General features: G+C 39.6%; 2 protein-coding genes across 3 annotated transcripts; both read right to left on the bottom strand.

Moving 5' to 3' along the window:
- Window positions 1-3,641: 3,641 nt before the first annotated feature.
- On the bottom strand, window positions 3,642-8,493 carry LOC137962079 (probable phospholipid hydroperoxide glutathione peroxidase). Its single transcript, XM_068808789.1, has 6 exons — window positions 8,240-8,493; window positions 7,906-7,982; window positions 5,070-5,131; window positions 4,581-4,699; window positions 3,949-4,116; window positions 3,642-3,849 (listed from the first exon to the last, which is right to left on the bottom strand). Exons 1-6 carry the CDS (start codon window positions 8,378-8,380, stop codon window positions 3,817-3,819), a joined length of 600 nt encoding a protein of 199 aa, XP_068664890.1. The 5' UTR covers window positions 8,381-8,493; the 3' UTR covers window positions 3,642-3,816.
- A 2,207-nt stretch (window positions 8,494-10,700) lies between these two features.
- Window positions 10,701-13,116, bottom strand: LOC137963577 (acyltransferase GLAUCE-like). Of its 2 annotated transcripts, XM_068810705.1 has the most exons (3): window positions 12,633-13,116; window positions 11,215-12,133; window positions 10,701-11,074 (listed from the first exon to the last, which is right to left on the bottom strand). In XM_068810705.1, exons 1-2 carry the CDS (start codon window positions 13,086-13,088, stop codon window positions 11,231-11,233), a joined length of 1,359 nt encoding a protein of 452 aa, XP_068666806.1. In that variant the 5' UTR covers window positions 13,089-13,116; the 3' UTR covers window positions 10,701-11,074; window positions 11,215-11,230. The 2 variants fall into 2 exon arrangements, with proteins under 2 accessions (XP_068666806.1, XP_068666805.1); XM_068810704.1 differs by having other exon boundaries at window positions 10,701-12,133.
- Window positions 13,117-20,899: the final 7,783 nt, after the last annotated feature.

The following is a 20,899-nucleotide window of genomic DNA, read 5'->3' as shown; positions in this document are numbered from 1 at the left end:
TCACCATGTTTTGTATTCATCAAGTATTTATAGGTTATAAAGAGATAAAATTATATATCTACCATACAAGACAAGTATTATCCGTTATCATGTTTTCTTTATTATGTCCACGCGAGATGGAACTCTGAGAGGAGAGTCCATTCTTCGTCTTGAAAATAATGAAGGGTGTTCGTGGAAGCAATTTGGTGAGAGCATCAACCAACTTATTCGTAGAGGAGACATGGGTAACCTGAAGAATGCCACTCTGAACTTGTTCGCGAATGAAGTGGTAATCCAAAGCAACGTCTTTCATGCAATAGTGAAATATTGGATTAGAGCACTGATTTATAGCACTGATATTGTCATAATAAAACATTGGTTGTTGTAGAAGAAAATACCAAGTTTAGTGAGAAAAGAGCAAATCCAACGGATATCAGCTGCAGTGGTTGCAACAGAGCAATATTCCGCTTCAGTCGAGGAGCGATCCAGAGTCTGTTACTTCTTAGAACTCTAAGAGATAGGATTGCGACCTAGGTAAACAAGATAGACACATGTGGAAGTGAAATCATCCTTGTTTCCTGCCCAATCAACATTTGAGAACACATGAAAAGGTAAAGAAGATTACCAATGGAGGACAATACCTTGATCTAGAGTCCCATAAAGATAGCACAACAATCACTTGACAATATCCCAATGGTCAGTGGTAGAGCAATGCATAAACTAAGACAACTTATTTATTGCATAAACAATGTCAGGACATGTAAGAGATAAGTATTGGAGACTACTAACAACAGTCTGATATTCAAATGGATCAAAGTGTTAGAATGAAGCGTAAGTGTAGATGTTGTGGCAAGAGGCGTAGGTACAGGCTTTGCATTGGTCATGCGTGTGTGAGCAAGTAGATAAGAAATATACCGGCATTGAGACAAAAGTCAACCTTGAGAATGATGAACAACTTCTATGTTGAGAAGGTAAGTCAAAGAGTCAGGATCTTTGAGTGAAAATCGATGATCAAGAAGGTGGATAAACGTTGCAATAACTTGATCATTGTCTCCTGTAATAATGATACCATCTACATAGACCAAAATATACAACACAATAGTGCATGTGTGAGAGATAAATAGAGAGGATTCTGCATGAGAGTTGGTAAAGCCAAAGGTGATAAAAAATTGGTGTAACTCATGATACTAAGCAGGTGGAGCTTGTTTGAGACAGTAAATAGCATTGCGAAGTTTGCAGACATGGTGGGGATGATCACAATCAATGAAGCCCAGTGGTTGTGTCATAAAAACATCATCAGACAAGATACTTAGGAGAAATGCATTATTAACATCAAGTTGTTGAAGTAACAAGCCACGATTTACAACAAGGCTAAAAATAATGCAAATAATGGTGGACTTGACAATGGGACTAAAGGTGTCATGATAATCAATCCTAGGGCACTGATGAAACCCCTTGGCAACTAAGTGAGCTTTGTACATGTCAATAGAGCTATCAAATAGATGTTTAGTACGAAAAATCTAATTGATTATTTAGAGAGATCCAATTGCCCTACTTGGTAGAAAGTAGAAACATGAATTCTTTTTTTATGGTTCTATACATCTTACCACACTCTCTATATTCAAGCAGATACCACCACTAGTGATCATCCACCCATAACGAAATCAAAACCCCACTACTTAAATTGACAATGGTGTTGGCTCTGAACTGAAAGCTCCTTGAGGGAAGAGGTGGTTTGTTGGAGTAGGAGAAAGCAGAGAGTAAAACAATGTTAAGGCGCATCCTTAATCCAAATAAGGTGTAGAGGTTCCATGAGAATGGAAGGCTTCATTGGCTGGAGAAGAAAAACCTCATCATCAAAGGCAAAACATGGTGAGTGCAAAACCACAACCTTTATCTATAGTTAGCCAATTATTTTCCTTAAATCTTTTTTTTTTTTTTTTATTTCCAAGTGCTAACATTAATCTATAATTTGTAATATGAAATAGAGATGGAGACCAATTGTTCTACGACGTTTGCAATCATAGATAGCTGATGCATTTATTATGCTTTGTTTTATTACTTTTATTGCTGGCGGGAAGGGATTGGTTTCTTTATTTTCTAGAATGTCAACCACTTGATTCATGTGTATTGGTTTGCCATGTAGCTTTCAACATCTCTCAACTTAGTAAAAACAAATTCGAGTAACCAAGGTTGCTATCTTAGATGGTTCAATTTTTTGTAGCACATATGTCATCAAATGAGCACATTGGAGATGAACTTAAAATTTGGGTTTTGACAACAACTAGATATCATTGTAGATTAGCAAGGCAAATAGCTTTTAATAATTCATCTCTTGCGTCATTTTTTAAACAACAATCTCAATAAAATAAGGTTGGGCAAGCTTCCACTATTGCAAGATCTCGTTTTATTGTATATGGCCTAAAAAACATCATAGACCCTTTGAAGGTTGTCAGTACTAGAATAAAGCTTGAGGCATGTATCCTATATGTTTTTAGTTGTTTTAAGATAGACCACATTATTAGCCACAAACTCTTCTATACTGTTTACCAACCAATTAATTACCAAAGTGTATTTTTTAAACCGTTTTTGGTAGCTATCTCTCTCTTATTAGGTAAGATCAAATTATTTAACCATGCTGGAACCATTGTTTGAATTTTTGTTACTTTGTGTGGTTCATATTGTGTTGAACTTTTTTTCATGCTTTCGGAATTGTGTCATTGCCTTAGTGGAACTCGACTGTTCATTTGTGAGTTTGAAGACCAATTTTTTGTATTTTATTTTTTTAGGGGTTTTTGAGACATATTTGGTAGTAAGTTGAAGGTATACGTTCCAAGTAGAGGGGGAGTGCTATAAATTACCTATATGAGAAAATTGTAAATTAGAATAGAAAAAAAGTAAATCATAGTAAATCATAAAATAAAAAATACTATTATAAATAAAAATAAATATATTTAATAGTAATTTTGAAATATTAAAATTAAATAAATCAGAAAACAGGCACTTTATATAATCAAATAAAACCAAGGTGAAGATTCAATATTAAATAAATTTCATAGTTTATTCATTTAAAATATGTTAAGGTTTATAGTTTTCTCTGACTTCATCCACCCCAACTGCTACTAGTGCTGGTACTCTTCCCGTCCTTTAGTTTATGCGAACACGCTTACTTTTTTTTAAGACCAAGATTAGACTCTCCTCTTAGAGATAAGGATAAAGATCAAAATACAAGTACCAAATATACTCAAACTCAAACTCTAAAGAGTTGTAATATCTACAGTCACTGTTATAATTCTATAAATATGTATCTCCTTATCAATGAAAATCACGATAAACATTATTCTCAATTCCTAACTTCACAAAGGTACTTATATGTGAGCATCCACCTAAATTATCAACATGTAAAGCCCAAAAAGGGCCTACACGTGAAGGAGAATGTTAAGGAATAGTCCCAGAATACAATTATCTTAAATTTATTAGTTGATAAAAAGGTTTCCTTTTAAGTTTTTTTTTTTAGATGACATTAAAAAAAGTGACATGATATCATTGAAACAAGAGCCTGTAAGAATGAGCCGTCCACATTAAATCATGGCACGGAACGGTTCCACGTTCGAAACCCCCGCTGTCATCTCCTCAATAAATTAATAGGAGTGAGTTGAGCATACAAAAATAAAGACCTTAGATAAAGAACACTCATTTGACTCCAATTTGATCATAAAAGCCAATCTGGGTATTTGTTACAGAGAACTGACAATCCAAACCATACATAGTATAGCTCACATCATTCAAATTTTTGGCATAAACACGTTTAATTGTTCGTGCAAAGGAACAATGGAATCAGGCAACTGCCAACAGATTTTGAATGTCCTTCTGCAATGCAAACAACAGCAAGAGTTTAGCAAAACCATAGTTGCTTTAGATTACATAACATAGAATGAACAGGATAATGAAGTTTGGGGGATAACAAACCTCGATTTTCAGTGGAGATGTGGTGGGAGCATATCTGCTGACAATCTTCCCGTTCTTATCAACCAGAAATTTTGTGAAATTCCATTTGATAGCATCTCCGAATATTCCACCTTTCTGTGACTTTAAGTACTTGTAGAGAGGTGAAGCATCTTTTCCATTTACTTCAATCTAGAAATCAAAGTTTGTGGAGCAATAAGGAAGAAGGGTTAACATATTCTTGAAGGAAGTCAGAATCACAGAAACATCAATGACACTGGTTTCTTCTGATGCTCTTGAGCGTGTGAAGAAAATTAGATGGAAGTTATAATCACCTCTTTCACTAACCCTGTTCTATAATTACTGTCATTTCTGTTTAAGACTACAAAGCAAAATTACAACAAATACTGACAAAAGTTAAAACAGAATATCACCTAGCTGCCATACAAAACTAAAATACAGTAAGCCCAAGAGAATATCTCAGACAATTTAGCAGAATATTGATTCTTTTTTGCCATTGACATGTACAGAATTGAAGAATTGGAAAGAAAAAGGTCAAAATAATCCATTTGCTCCTCAAGTTAACCATGACGAGAGGTTTGAAGATTCAAAAGACGGAAAATGCCAGTATCCTGTTGCTTAGGTTCGTGGCTAACCTTATCAAAGACAGGAAATTCAGCTTTGAACATTGTGCAAACAGCTTGCTTTATTTCTTCATTACTTCCGGGTTCTTGACCCGCAAACTGGTTGCAAGGAAACGCCAGTATCTCGAATCCTATAAAAAAAGATAAATTAAAAACAATTAGAAATCTAATACAAGAGCTTTGAGGGTACCACTGTGCAGTATGCTTCACTCAAGAGACATGCTCTTATTAAGAACTACATTATATAGATACAGCACAAAACAGGCTTAACAATTACCATGGTTGCTGCAACATAGAAAATAAATAGAAAACAAAGAGCAGTGAACACATGTGGATATTGGACAGTCAGAACCATCCAAATGCCTCCCTTCTTAGGCATGAATTTTGATAAATCACCATGACAACCAAACTTCCCTCCTTTTGGAGGGAATGGAGATGACAAAGGCAGCTGAAAAGCACAACTACATTTCCACGAGTAAACCAGGTGGAGAAAACTTTTACCTTGATCTTTATACTTATCATACAATGTGTTCAGTTCCTTGTAGTTCGAATGTGTTAGGCCACTGCATTGGTAAGGAGAAACAAAAAATGGAGTGTCAGTGGAGAAGAAAGATAAACTACAACTAAAAGCATGAATTTCCAAATGGATTAAGTAAACAAAGAAAAATTACAACCACATCTGTATTTGAGAATTCCTAGTTCCACCATCCTTTTTGTCCAGACAACAAAATTTTTTTTTTTTTTTATGAAGATGTATTTCTATTAACAAGAGAAAATTACAGACGGGGAGGGAGGAAATCCCTTACAACAAGAGATTGCAGGAAAACTCCCTCCTTGGCAAGCACATCTACTGCCGAATTTGCAGATCTCGGAATGTGAGACCAAATACATGAAAAAAATGATACAATATCCAAAATCTCCTGGAATATGTCCCAGTGCCTCCATGGGGGAGTGGTATTGCGCTGGTACCAACCAGTCACAACTTTGGAATCCCCTTCAATGTAAATATGCCCACTGCAGTTGTCTTTGAACACCCAAAGTCCATTAAGAAGGCCATGTAACTCTGTCGACGTAGAGTCTGATATACCTAAAGGACCAGCAAAGGAAAAACATTGATTTCCATCTGAATCCGAAATCACGCCCCCAAAACCAGCGATCCCTGGATTGCCGAGAGAAGAGCCATCAAAATTCAATTTTAGGTAACCGTTCTCCGGGGGAGTCCATTCCTTCAGAACTTGGACCTTGGTTCCAATGTGCATCGTAGCCAAATTGATCCAGTTGTCTCGAATGGTGGTGACCTTAAAAGAGGTAAAAGGCTTTTTAGTCAATAGCCAGGTGGATATTTGCCCTGTCACTCTATCAACTACTCTAGCCTCAGACTCACTTTTAGCATCAAACCGCCTTCTATTCCGTTCGTTCCAAAGCCCCCATGGAACGAAACTAGCACAGGCTGAGATAATCAATTTGTCGAGACCAAGAAGGGGGTAGCCAATGATTAACTTGCAAAAACTTATCAGATCGGCAACAATATAGAATTGAATCTCCAACTTGCATAAAACAGAGGTCCACACATTCCATGAGTAATGACACTGGAGAAGAGTATGGCTAGCGGATTCAACTTCATTGTGGCAGAAAGGACAGAGTGGATCTATAGATGGGTGGCCTCTTCTTCTGAGTACATCAGCCGTGAGGATTTTACTTTGGCAAGCACTCCACATGAAGAATTTTACCTTAGGGGGGGGGGTACATAGTTTCCAGACAAAGTGGATATCATGTTCTCTTTGCGTCAGATCCCAACCATTGATGTATCTGTATGCCGAAGCAACTGAGAATCTCCCGCTTTTGTCAGGCCACCAAATGAGCTTGTCTGCATTGGAAGGCCTAATTCTGACATGATTCAATGAATCCAAAAGGCTGCTGGCTTTCATAGACTCCGTGTGTGATAGACCCCTTCGAGGGTGCAGGTTCACACCCCCTCCCTCAAATACATCTGCAACTGAAATTTCCCTTTGAGTGGAGAGAAGGAAAAGAGTTCTGAAAGAATTCCATAAAGGTTCCTGCCCTGTCCACCAGTCATCTCAAATTTTAAGAGATCTGCCACTCCCGACAAAAAATCTACAGGTTGCTGAGAAATTCTGAATAAGCAAAAAAATAGATCTCCATATTGAGGATAGTCCTCTCCGGTTTCCTCCAGATATCCACCATGACAAATTCCAACCCAACTTGGCACGAACCATATCCTTCCAAAGATTAGAAGAACTGATATAGGATCAAACAACCAAAAACTGAGGATATCCATAAGGCTATTTTCCCTACCTAGCTGAAACTTTGGCAAGAGGAGGACCATGATGCCAAAGAGTCTGTCAATATTTAAAATAACATATAATAGGTAAGCAAACAATTGAAGCTGAGGTCCATACTTGAACTTAGTATACAGCAACATATGGAATATGACACCACATCCTTCTGAAAATGTAGTGTCTTCTTTTTATAAAGTTGGAAAATAAAAATAAACATTACTAGAATCTTCCAAGTCTAAAAAAAAAAAGGAAAAACAAATCCGCATAAATCTTAGGCAATAGCTAGTTGTTCTCCCATTAATGTCTCTTGGGAATCCCAAAAATAGCAACCATATAACTTCAATTCACCAAGGTAGACACGCTCCAATATATTTTGGCACACCAAACTTGACAAAAGAACCGGATAATATTACTGGACCAGGTTCCACAATAATCAGTTAATAGTATGGGTGTTTAATAACGGCTCAAATTAATCTAAATGGAGAAAATATTCCACCAAAGCAAGAAAAGTCTGTAGCATAAAGAACTGATAGAGAGGAGCCAAACCAACTACATTCTTGGTAATTCAAAACTTGATCTGTAAAATATTAACTCAACAGTAACTGCAAATACAGCACATGAATCTTACTTTCATGCGGTAAAAATATACTATTAAACAAGAACAATTCATACTTATCAGTTCAGATAACACAAGATACATATCCAGTCAAACGATGTGTATAGAGATTGTCGATTGATAATTTCGAAATACTCATTATTTTTTCCTGCAAAAATAGGTGCCATGGACAAGTTTAAGTGCTGAAAAAGCTACTAAAAAAGCCTAATAAGAATTCCTCATGCCAAACCAATCAGGAGATGCCTTTTATTAGAGAAAAATGCCATCTATTTTAAGGCTACCCAAGCTACAAGAGAATAATTCCATTTCATTGCTCAACTCTCACCCGTTCCTCATGTCTATCTTTTCCAATATGTATCTACTACTAGGAATTCGAAGCAGAAACAGTAGAAACGAAATAAGATACTGGTCAATCAGTTACCACTTAGAGGCCACATTTACAATGAGAAGAACCTTCCCGCCGTATGTACTGAGGCTCACATCATTTCCTTGAACATCCTGTAGTTCACTTAAATTAGAAACAAACAACATCCATGGACGGAGATGGAATAAATCGATAGAGGGAGGTCGCAAAACCAGTTTCCATAAGACAGCTAGAGTCATTTTTAAATTCACAGAAGAAGTAGGACAAAAAAAACACGGAAAGTTTATGCTGAAAACGAGAGAGACTAAACCATATAAGAAGAACATGCAATAAAACTGAAGTTAAGAAAAAAAAAAAACACAGAATTGAGTTCAGGACATTGGAGGAGTACCTTGACAGTGAAATCGTGGAGGGATTTGCGCGTTTCTTCAGCCATATTTTGCAGGGTTGGAGATGAATTTTTGGAAAAGAGGAAGAGCAAAGCAAAACCCAGAACCAATGAAGAAGAGAACAAATTCAGGACTTTAAACATGGAAGCTCTTCTTCTAGAAGCCTAACATCGGTGTTGACGGAATCACAGAAAATAAAGAAAGACTTGCAAGAAGACGGAAGCCTGCAAGAAAATCCAAAATTTCTACGGGACGGAAATAAAATCCCAGAGATATGAGAAGCGCATCAGAAGCTTCGTCACTAATTGATTGAAGTAGGTGCAAAAATGTGACGTGACATGGAGGTTAATATTTACGTCCCAACCCAAACCTACCCACCTTATCTTCCCCTAAGTTGTAGCCACCTAACACATGACCCAAATGAATGTTTGATGTAGTGCTTGAAAGAACTCCTTTATTTTGCCTTGTTGGCTCCAATGTTTTTTATTTGACCAACTTAGACTAGAACTTGTAACCTTGAGATCACCGCTTTGTGTTGAAGAACAAACATGGATAAGTCTTATATGGCTCTCACAAGAAAAAGTCTTACAATAAACAAAAATTTAATATGGTGGTAGAGTCTTACAAAACTCATGGGAGAAAGTTTCACCAAGGAAGTCTTTTAGTTTTATTAGTCTTCTATTTGTAACAGGAAATAGAGGACCATTGTACTTAGTTGAATACACAATCTTCCTAAAATTCTAACATGTTATGAGAGTATGTCGGTGAGTTGATTCAGTCAATCATAAAGACGATGATTACTCTCTTCTTCAATCCCATCTTTTAGTTTTATTAGTTCCCAAACCTACCCACCTTATCTTCCCCATACGAATACGACTTCCAAGTACAAGCCCCTTTTTCCCTCTTGTAGAAGGTTCGGTTTCTTGGCTCCCATTCACCTTCACCTCTCAATACCAAATCCAAACGGGTTCATTAACCAGATTTGAGGAGAATTGTCTTACCATCATGACAAATGTATTAACTCTTGGAGAACTTAGTGGTGATGAACCATCTTTATGAAGTGAATGAGCATTTCTTGCATATTTCCATGGAGAAGAACTATTTCAATGTTCCTCATATTACTTGACCATTGGTAATATACCATTTGGGGCTTGAAGGCCGAGGATGACTTTTTAATGGCACCTCACGATATAAAGTTCTTGAAAGCCGATGTATAGTCAATGTAGTTGTAGCCACCTAACACATGACCCAAATGAATGTTTGATGTAGTGCTTGAAAGAACTCCTTTATTTTGCTTTGTTGGCTCCATGATTCACTAGATTTGTATGTTTTTTATTTGACCAACTTAGACTCGAACTTGTAACCTTGAGATCACCGCTTTTTGTTGAAGAACAAACATGGAGAAGTCTTATATGACTCTCACAAGAAAAAGTCTTACAATAAACAAAAATTTAATATGGTGATAGAGTCTTAAAAAGATCGGGTCAAGGGAAAATGCCATTTTGGAGTTTTATCAACAATTTGCGTGTAGGTGGGGATCCAGTATTTTCGGAGTCCTTATGTAAGGAATTACAAAAGATATTTTTTCAACAAAGATGTGAATTAGGAAGGATTGGTCGACGAAACATGAACCGGAGACTGAATCTTGATATACCTCATATTGGGAGAAAGTTTCACCAATGAAGTCTTTTAGTTTTATTAGTCTTCTATTTGTAGCAGGAAATAGAGGACCATTGTACTTAGTTGAATACACAATCTTCCTAAAATTCTAACATGGTATGAGAGTATCTCGGTGAGTTGATTCAGTCAACCATAAAGACGATTTACTCTCTTCTTCAATCCCATCTTTTAGAAAAGAAAAGAAAAGAAAAAAAAAGAAATGAGAATTTGACCATTATTATTTCAAAAAATAGTTAGTGAAAAGAAGATATGATTAAATTCATATTTTCATTAACTATTTTTGGGAATAATAAAAGTCAAATTCTCATTTTTTTTTCTTTTCTTTTCCATGGGGTTCCAAACCACCTTCGAACCGAGCATTCATATCACTCCACCATCGTTAGGTTCAATGTAGAAGAAAGAGAACCCATTGTTGTCGATTTCCAAGACAGATCTATTATCAGGAAGTGTAGCACTCACTAATCAGATTGAGAACCCACCACCATATGAAAAAAAACCACCGTTAGCTGCTCTGGTATTCTAATGCTGGTGATGGTTGTGTTCATGCGACAATTCATCTGTGACGTGCTAGTTATCGATATCCACGATTTGTCAATCAAGATTTTAGTTTTGGTAATAAAAATTTTATTTCTACAAATGACCATACAAGTCAACTTGGTCAATTAGTCATCAAAATTAGAGTATGCATTGATGATATATTAATCATAACTCAATTAATAGTTAAGATTAAATCAAACACATAAGGTCACACTCAAAATCAAATTGAACATTCATATCTAGATCTTATTGATAGAAAATGGGCCCACTTTATTGAAAATATGGAAGATGATGAAGAGATGAATTAGGTAATCAAATGAGTAAACTTTGGTGCTTAGCTACTCATTTTAATCCAATTACACAAGCTAAATATTTTGCTATTTATTTTTATTTTTATGGATCTGCTTCGGAACTTGACACGTAGGCTCCTCTCAATGATTTCTCCTTAGGTTTGGTAGCCTCTTTCACTATGAACCAGCCTGGCATGGGTCACAAGTACGTGTACATTTGTCCATCCCGTCGGCTCGATCGCCCATTCGGTCCCGAAGCCTCCATAAATGTTCTTCACACTACACCTCCAACATCATTTAATCCCACCGCCGCACCGGCGAATTTTCAAACTGGCAGATTGAAACCAGAAGAAGAAGTTCATGCAAAGAAATACGCACGTTTACTATATACCGCGATCACGTTGTGATCTACATCTAACGAGACTGTTTGCCATAAAATTAAGCAAAAGATTCTTGTTCTTAGTTCATACCTTCTTCTTTTTGCTCTTAACCCAGCAAATTATAGAAGAGAGATTCAAATTTTTCCATCGATTTGGAGGGGAGACCAACCAATGCATAGACTCCGGTTCCATTACCAGTCGTCCCCTCCTTGTCCGGCAAGAGGACTACTATGTCGCCATTGGGGATAACGACGGGGACACAGTAGATGGCATTTCCCCATGGGAAATCCACCTCCGAGAACCCGAGTCTCCACCATGATGATACTAGCACGTCACCGTGAGGCACCCCCCTGTGTAGCTCCCCCCAGTCGATCACCGACTTCGCGTACTCGTCCGTCATCCTCGTGGCCCCCTCTCGGACCGCCTCCACCAGACGGAAAAACGGCGCTTCTTTCAGTTCACCGTACGTGGTCGTCCCATATCCCGTCAGCACGGCGTTCCCGGTGTAGGATTTCGGAAGCGGCGGTCGCATCCTCGACCGAATGTCGACGGCGTAGATGACGCTGGAAGGCTTCTCGGAGTGGTCGGTCGCGGTGGCCAAGACCTTGCAACGCCAGAGATGAGCAGTAACGACGTTGAAGCCGGTTATGGCGGAGCTAGAGGCTCCGGCGCCTCGTTTGGCCTTCTCTTTAAGGTTGGCGATGTCGTCACTTCTTAGATGGAAGAGCTTGAATTGGAGTTGGCCGGTGGTGGGATCCAACAGCGACGCCCGGGGCTCTAGCACCGGGGGAAGGTCCGGCAAGGGTTGTAACTCCGGGTGGGGGAAGGTAACGCGTGGTGGAGATCTAGCGGCAAGAAGACGGCGGTCGTTGAAGGGAACCACGGCGAGGGGTTTGCCGGAGGCGAAGGCGGCCAGATTGTCGAGGAACATTTTGAAGCTCATGCCGTCGAATGTCAAATGGCTGGCGGATATGCCCATCGCAAAAGCTCCACATCTGAAGGATGTCACCTGAAAATACAGTCGTGAGCGAACCATGCTTATGGTTTCAGAGATGCTCTTAAATTGGTTGGTTTCGCTAATGCCATTAAAATTATGAGCAGTAACGCTACTGCATAATCTTGCCTCTCTTAACAAGCGCCACCATTGTCTCATATGACATGTCTCCATTTGTTATAAATTCTGCACCTATTAAACTCCTCCTAAAAGTTGAAACGGATCCTGGAACATCTCAATCCTGTCACTCATAGGTTAATATACGTCAATGGATAATCAATGAGTTGAAATTTTTTGAACCAGTCGAAATCTCAACCCATCATTAATCTCTCCCCTGGTTTTCTTGGATTAAGAGATCGATCTCGTTTTTACAGATTAGAGAAGGTTCATATGAAAGAAGACTTGTTGCTTATAAACTACCTCCGATAACTTTATAACCATGTTCACGGACCCCCACTGGTTTTTTACGTGAGTTTTCGATTACTTTTTCATGTGCTGGTAAGATCAATCATACCTGAATGCGCAGTAGAGGACGCTTTTCCAGCTCTATGCTTGTTTCAGGTTGAACCACGACGAGTTGACGAAAAGCAGGATTAGGGTACACGAGATCTCCGACCTCCTCTAAGGAGAGCTCACTCGACGCCCGTGCGAATCCCGCTCCAGCACCGTTACAGTCGATCTCCAGCCTCCCGTCCTCTGGATTAACTGTAGCTCGTCCAGCCATGAAATCGTACGCTACGAGCACTCTTCCCAGCGCCATCTCCAGCTTCTCGGCCACCATCTCCGGTGTGAACCCTTTGGTTGCCAGAAAGAAATGAACGGTTTGGACGTCGAAGTTTAAGACTTGGTCTATGTTGGAAAGGAACATGGATCTTCTCTCTGTGGGTTCAGAAGGAACCACCGTGGATGATCCAAGGAGATGGACCCGGAGGTCCTGAAGGGGCGGAAGAATTGGAGCCAAAGTTCCCATCGAAACAGAGAGAGTAGACTGAGAGCGATGGCCGAGAGACGAAGGTAGAAGAAACTGGTTCGAGTCGATCTTTAAAGGCAAGAACTGCTGCCGAAAGTGGTTGGGAGTAGATTAAACGTCCCCATAGCATTTATGTGTAAGTGAAATGAATGAGACATAATTACCAATTTTCTTACTTCCATAATAAATTCGAAGAGGAAAACTAAGACTCCACAGTCCACTGCGACCACGGAAAAACCACAAAGCTTTCGAGAGTAGACTTTCGATCACATCTTGCCGGAGCCATCTGTAAATGCAATCAAAGCCAGCTTTCGTGTTTTCTTTTTCCCTCCTCCTGCTTTACGATCGTTGAGTTGTTCTCTCCCTCTATGGATAGCCAATATTCAGGAAGCGGTTTCACGTAGTACAACTTTAGTCTTAAACGGAAAGATTTTTACTCAAGGAAGGACACCTAAAAGAACATTCTTGACACTATTTGTTTTCTACAGTGGAGCTCTGTTACAAAGAGAAGTCGTCTTTATTTTGGGGTATTCCAGACTGGTTTGTAGGCAAATAAACGAGATTCTTACCCTTTCCACGCTTAGAAAACCTAATCTGTGGGCAGGGTAATCAATAAAAACTGATTGTGATATGGTATCATTAATCTCTAGCAATTAAAAAGGACTACGAATCGGTGAAAAAAATTCATAGGTTTTATTGAATCTACGGCGAGTTATAATCTACGTAGCTATTGATTTTCTCAAAGTGGTGGCCCGATGCTAGAGCCTGGCCTGCTGGTTGGTCTGTTCCGGTGAAATCTACGTACAAAAGCCTTGAAGTAAACGAAAACGACGTGCCCGGAGCCGATTGTTTCAGTGTTTACCATTGAACTCCCAGTGAGATGGGTTGGTGGGGAAGTCACTACCCATCATTTTATATATGCTGACAAGGGGAAGCCAGCAGCAGCAGCAGCGTATGTTCTCCTAATCTTCCCTTGGAAAAATAGTAACTCGTATATGCATGCTATGGATGTGGATAATCATCTCCTGGTTCTGGATAGGGCGTGCATGGTTTCTTAATGAATCCCGTACACGATGCAGTGAACATTTACAGCAACCGGGGAAAAAGCTGTTCGGTGATTTGATTTGAGCAGCGACTGTGATAATCTGCAGTGTTATATATTCGTAGAACACGGCCGGCGTTCCTGCGTATTTAACTAAGCTTTAACTAATCAATTTAGAACTTGGGCGCTTCCTGAAATGGTGATAGAGAAAATTGTGACCAAAGCTGCTGTTAGAGGTGTTTACGGTTCCAAATCTCAACAGATACGGATGCGGAAGCTTGGGAAGGCTTTGTCAGATGCTTCATGGATGCCAAAGGTTCGTCACTTAAGTGTCACAATGAGAGAGAGATTGACGTAAGTAATTTATCTGAGACATTGATGCTTGGGTATCGTGATAGATCATTACTGAATATAATCCGGAGTAATTGCTCTAAAAAGTCCAGTTGAGTGTAGTTGCAGACTAATCCAACCTGATAAATCTGATACGAGAAAGCTTTTAAAGCAGAAAGAAGACCGACTGATGATATTTCCGGCGACCAAGTTATCTATAAATAGAAAATGGGGACAAACATTACAGATGAGAGAAACGCCCAAACCAGGCTCTTAATTCCAGCCAAAACCTATATTTTCCACTCATAAATGTAAAGATTAAAAACTTTATTCACCGCGATCTTTACATTTACATCACATATTTATACACGAAATTGTAAAGTAAAAATTTCTAATTCTGGCGTTGTGATCTGTCTATGCCGGATCTGTGATCCGTCGGTTCCGACGGATGGAAGCCTGGTTTGCAGGCTTCCGTTGCATTGCTGTTCACAACCCCTCCGCAAGCTGAGCGTCGGATTGGAATAGACCTGAAGTTTGGATCGAAAAAATTCAAAGAGAGGGTGTGAAATACTTTTGGTGAAAATATCCATAATTTGTAGGTGAGATGACACATATTGTGTGTGAAGTTTGTCTGCAGCAACAAGTTCTCGAAAGAAATGATAATCTAACTCAACATGTTTAGCGCGTTTGTGAGAAACTGGATTGGAGCTGAGGAAAATTGCACTTTTGTTGTCACATAAGAGTAGAGGTGGTTGTGGAATTGGAACATGTAGATCGGTAAGAAGATGTGTAAGCCAAATAATTTTAGCTACAGTGTGCACAAGAGCACGATACTCAGATTCACAACTGGAATAAGATACCGTTGGCTGCTTTTTAGCACTCCGAGAAATCAAATTATCCCCAAGATAAATGGAGTAACCAGAGGTGGACCGACAAGTATCAAGACAACCAGCCCAATCAGCATCAGAGTAAGCGATTAGAGCAGTAGGAGTAGCGGATGGACAAAAAATAAGGCCAAAGTGAATGGTACCATTGACATAGCGCAAAATACGTTTAACAGCAGGAAATTGATCTTCAGTGGGTGCATGCAGGTATTGGCTAACAGAGTTGACCGCATGGGCGATGTCAGGGCGAGTGATGGTCAAGTATTGAAGGGCGCCAACAAGAGACATGTAGAGATTGGGATCCAAAAATAGAGAACCATCTACGGACAAATGATGTGAAATGACCATAGGCATAGGAACCAGCTTGCTATCAAGTAGCTGAGTGCGAGTAAGAATATCCTGTGCATATTTGAGTTGACCGATAAATAAGTCATCAGTAGTTGGTAAGGTTTCAAGACAAAGAAACTAGCTGAGCAGACCCAAATCTTTAGTTGCAAACTCATAATGAAGCTCATGAGTGAACCTTGTGATAAGGGCTGAGTTGTTACCAGTAATAATTATGTCATCAACATAGATGAACATATATATAGTGTCTAAATGCTGATGAAAAACAAATAGAGAAGTATTAGCACGACTGCAGGAGAATCCAAGTTGAGTGACAAAGGAGCTAAAGCGCTGGAACCAGGCACGAGGAGCTTGTTTGAGACCGTAGAGAGCTTTTTGCAATTGACATACGTGATGCGAAAAATGAGGGTCAATGTAACCAGGAGGCTATTCCATGTAAATATTTTCAGTGAAAGTGCCGTTGAGGAATGCATTCTTGACATCAAGTTGGTGAAGAGGCCATTTGTTGGTCACAACAAGAGAGAGCACAACCCGGACAATAGTAGCTTTTACCACAGGGCTAAAGGTTTCAGTGTAATCAAGACCAGGGATTTGAGTGTAGCCGTTGGTAACGAGGCGTGCTTTGAGACGCTCAATGGATCTATTAGGCAAGTATTTTGTTCGAAACACCCATTTAGAACCTACAATATTGGTGTTTGTAGGTCGAGGGACTAAAATCCAGGTTCGATTATTTTGCAGAGCTCGAATCTCTTCATCCATGGCAGCAAGCCAAACTGGATTCTTAGTTGCAGATTTGAATCCTTTAGGCGCAGTAGAGACAAGGAGAACAAAGAGAAGTCCAAAGGAGCCCACGATACCGAGGTTGGCCAGATGGCGTGGTTTGAAAATGCCAGCTTTACCTCGGGTTAGCATAGGATGAGAACCCAACGGTAGTGTAGTGATTGTAGTAGGAGGAGTTATTTGTGTTTCAGGAGGTGTTGGACTGGAAATCTGTGCGACAAGGAGGGACCTACAAAAGAATCAGTAGTCTACAAGGATGCATCTACCGGATCTGTACAGATTGAACATGGGTTTAACCCGGATTGAGTAATGTGCAGAGAATGGTGTGAGGAGGAAGGAGGAGTTTGTGGATGGATACGACTGGGTTCCAGAAAGCTGGAAAAATGGAGAGAGGAAGGGGGGTGAGCCTGAGATGATTTTATAAAAGGAAAGTTGGTTTAATCAAATTGGGTATGGCGGGTGATGTAAATCCATGAGGTGATAGGATCAAAGCAGCGAAACCTTTTATAAGAGGGACTATAACCTAAAAAAATGCATAGAAAACTACAAGGTGAAAATTTGTTAGTCATATATTCACGTAAGCAAGGATATACACGACAACCAAAGGGATGAAAATTTTCATAATTTGGAACATAACCATATAAAAGTTCAAATGGAGATTTACTGTCAAGAAGTGATGTGGGCAAACGATTGATGATGTAAGTTGCAGTGCTGAAGGCTTCAACCTAGAAGCGAGAAGAAAGATGACAATAAAAAAGAAGTGCCAAACCAGTTTTAGTCACATGACTGTGTTTACGTTCTGCATGTCCATTTTGGTCAGGTGTATATGAGCAAGAAATTTGATTATGAATGCCAGAGGTACGAAGATGAGTCTAGAAGCAATTACTCGTAAATTCTCCTCCACCATCACTTTGAAAATTTTTAATATGTGCCGAATATTGATTTTCCACAAGTTTTTGAAATTGGGTAAAAATATTACAAAAATCTGATTTGAATTTCAAAGGATAAAGCCAAGTGAATTAGGAAAAATCATCAATGGAGATAACATAATATGCATATTCTAAATGGGATTTGATAGGTGAAGGACCCCATATGTCACGATGAATAAGGTCTAACACATGAGATGACCTATGTTCATGACGTGGATAATGTATACAATGATTTTTAGCAAGTTGACATGAACTACATAAGGATGGAGAAGGAAATAAAGAGATAAGATAGAGATGTCCTTGTTTATGTAAAGAAGAAATAACAAAATAATTTACATGTCCTAGGCAAACATGCCATAAGTCATAGGAAGCATGTACATATTTATTTTTAAGGACCTAAAGAAGGGCAGGGTTGCCACGCTACAACACATATAAGCCTCCATCTCTCTTACCGATTGCCACCACCATTCCTGTGAGACGATTATGAATTGTGAAAAAAATTGTTAGTAAAGGTAACGGTGAGAAGAAAATTAGATGTTAATTTACTAATGAATAAAAGATTTTTAGTGAGATGTGGAACAACTAAAACATCTAACAACTGAACATTTGGGATAAGAGAGAGAATACCAGTGTGGGAGATAGGTAAGGGGGCACCATTCCCCACAATTACAGAGTCCTTACCCGTGTATGGAGCAGGTTGATCCAGGATTAATGTGTTATTGGACATGAGCAAATGTCCCAGTGTCCAAGAACCAGTCGGAGGGTGTTGATCCAGTGAGAAAACATGATCCTAAAAAAGCCTCACCAAGATGGGTAGGAGACTCATTAGACTCACTGTGGGCATAACGTTGATTGCATCGATCAACATAGTGACCATCAAGATGGCATATTTGACAGCGAGGAGGGCTGTGGCCTTTTGTGGAATGAGATCAGCCTCGAGTGACATAATGGCGGCCAAAACCATTTGTTTGTCCATGGGTTCGACTAGAGCTGTGGATCGACCAGTCTGGTCCTCGGGGTGTGGCAGTGGGAGAGACAGAGCTTTCGAGTGATTTTTGAAAGAGCTCAAAACTCTCTGGTTGGGAGACGAGGTCAGAGTAGTGAGTGAGAGGAGTAAGGGCCATTTGTGTGATGGAGAAGGTGGAAAATTCTACCCCAACTCCACGGAGAAACCAGTGGAGTTTATCAGTGTTGTCGACTGGTCTACCAATTGCGTGAAACTGATCGCAGAAACCCTTGAAAGTGCGTGTATAAACGGCTATGGATTGATTTCGGCACTTTAACTGCTGAAGATCGTCTTTGAGTCGGATTTCCCGAGCCTTTGACCGATGACTGAAGGCGTTTTCCAATGCGAATCAAACCTCATGTGCAGTGGAAAGGCCAACGACTTCGGCCATTACCTCCTCAGTGAGGGAGGAAAGGAGGAGGCTGAGAAGGCGTTGATCCATTACTCTCCATTGCAAATATTCAATAGTATGAATGGTAGAATCTGTAGTAGCAAACTGAGGTGGTGGCGCGAGGGTTCCATCCACATAGGGAAAAAAATTATTACTCTCCAAAAGAGGAAGAAGTTGGCTTTTCCACAAGAGATATATTGTGGAACAAAATTTAATGGTAATCATATGGATGAGGTTATGAAGAGGAAGAATATGAGAAAAGGCTTCAAAGGCCATTTTTTTTTAACCAACTTGTTGAACTGAGTCAGGTCTGGTGCTAACCTGATTAGCTGTGCGAACCCGGGTGGTACGACAGAAGGGAGACATGCGGCTCGTCTCCTTCGTTTTTGACAGCGGGCAACTGGTGTTTCGGCGAGTGTCCGAGGCGATGTAGTTCATCTCCGACGGATTTCGGCCAGTGTCGCTTTTTGCACCGGTGATGGGGGGATGCTCGTTTCCGACTGTGTGAGGTCATCGAGTGATTGCGCTCTCTGGCCAAGGGTGGTGGTGGCCGAAGAAATTTTTTCCGATAGATGGAGCGATTATAGCTCTGGGAGGGAACCTCTTGTTGTCTGTTGTTGGGCTGGACGCTGCTACGGCGGCGATGAACAACGGGACTACATCGGCGGAAGAGGTTACTCGTCGGAGAGGAAAGAAGAAAATGTCTTGGGAAACAGGATTGGAAGGACTCCAGATGCCATGTAAAGATTAAAAACTTTATTCACCATGATCTTTACAAACCATTTACATCACTATACACAAAATTGTAAACTACAAATTTCTAATTCTGGCGTTGTGATCCATCTATGCCGGATCTGTGATCCGTCGGTTCTGCGAACGGAAGCCTAGTCTGCAATAAATATATCGTTAGCTTGAAACAGTCGTGTCTAATCTCTGCTTTCATGCTCTCTCTTGTCTCGTTCTAAATCTTTTCAAAAGCCCAAAGTAGGGGTACATCCACTACTCTCTCTGAGAGACGGGTGCCATAGTTTTCTAACTTGCTTCTCAACTGGATGGATTCATATTTAGAATCACCTATGATCCCATTAGCCTGGTCTGATTCGAGTGGCTCTTGATTTTAAGTGAAAAAATCTTGTTGATAAAAGATAACGAATAATAAAAGTAGAAAGTGGTATGAGACCATTCGTTTGATAAGTTACACACTTTATTCGAAATGGATAAAGGTGTTTCATTACAATTGAATTCGAAAGAACCTTTACTTGTATTTATTCTCTGTTGTACCTACTACATACTGCTATACGTTTATTCATTAAAATATGGCAATTTACTATTATTTTTATTAAATTTGGTGAAGATCTCTAAATGGGGGCAGTGTAGAGGTGATTGGGTGTAGTAGGGTAAGAACAAATCAAGGATGAGATGGGATGAGATGGGTCAACGGGGATTAAGACAGAAACACGATAAAGCTTGCAAGGATGAGATAGATAGCAGCACAAAAATCCAACCTCGTCATAAATTTAAGCTGTAAGAGAGTACACAGATCTCTTCTCCTCTTTTATTATGGCAAAATGTTGCCTAGTGCATGTTCCCTCCAGTCACTCTTATTGTACCATCCACTTGTCAAGAGTCAAGACAGATCCACCAACTCTTTATAAAACTTTTAATTTATGTAGAAATGTCACCTGTTATGCTTGCATTTCATGAAAAGTGTAAGACTTAAGGGCTGTCTGTATTATAACATTTCTTCTTGCTCTACTTCTTTCTGTCTTCTCACGTTGCTTGTTCATTGCAAGTGATTCTCAAATACATTTTTCCTTTCTTATTTGTATCTGTTTGGATTTATTTTTAATCCACTTCGTTCTGCTCATTCTGAACAAGTCTTCTCTACAAGTACCCAGAGATCAAGCACCGGCCTTTGTCAGCTTTTAGCTTCTCATTAACTTAATAATGGCAGCCATCACATGGTGCGTTTCTGGGTTCTCCTTTCCCAAAAGCTAGCATTTATCATCATCTTCACCTGCCCTTTGAATCAATTCCATGTGACGTTCGGTTATTATATATGCAAGTAAATCATTGCTGCTAAATAGAAGAGGTAGATCATCTT

Source organism: Aristolochia californica, unplaced genomic scaffold, assembly GCF_029961685.1.
Source record: "Aristolochia californica isolate CCGP_79_NKW_82.1479 unplaced genomic scaffold, dmAriCali1.0.hap1 SCAF_4, whole genome shotgun sequence".
In the NCBI taxonomy this organism is placed as follows: Eukaryota; Viridiplantae; Streptophyta; class Magnoliopsida; order Piperales; family Aristolochiaceae; genus Aristolochia; species Aristolochia californica.
The sequence above is the reverse complement of the archived record's forward strand: the minus strand, read 5'-3'. Positions and strand labels throughout refer to the sequence as shown.

Coding starts and splice junctions, on each gene's coding strand:
- LOC137963577 (XM_068810704.1), bottom strand. CDS start 13,088: ATGGGAACTTTGGCTCCAATTCTTCCGCCCCTTCAGGACCTCCGGGTC. Junction 12,134..12,632: donor GTCCTCTACTGCGCATTCAG/GTATGATTGATC, acceptor CTGTATTTTCAG/GTGACATCCTTCAGATGTGG.
- LOC137962079 (XM_068808789.1), bottom strand. CDS start 8,380: ATGTTTAAAGTCCTGAATTTGTTCTCTTCTTCATTGGTTCTGGGTTTT. Junction 5,132..7,905: donor GTAAATGTGGCCTCTAAGTG/GTAACTGATTGA, acceptor TTACCAATGCAG/TGGCCTAACACATTCGAACT. Junction 3,850..3,948: donor CATCTCCACTGAAAATCGAG/GTTTGTTATCCC, acceptor TTTGCATTGCAG/AAGGACATTCAAAATCTGTT.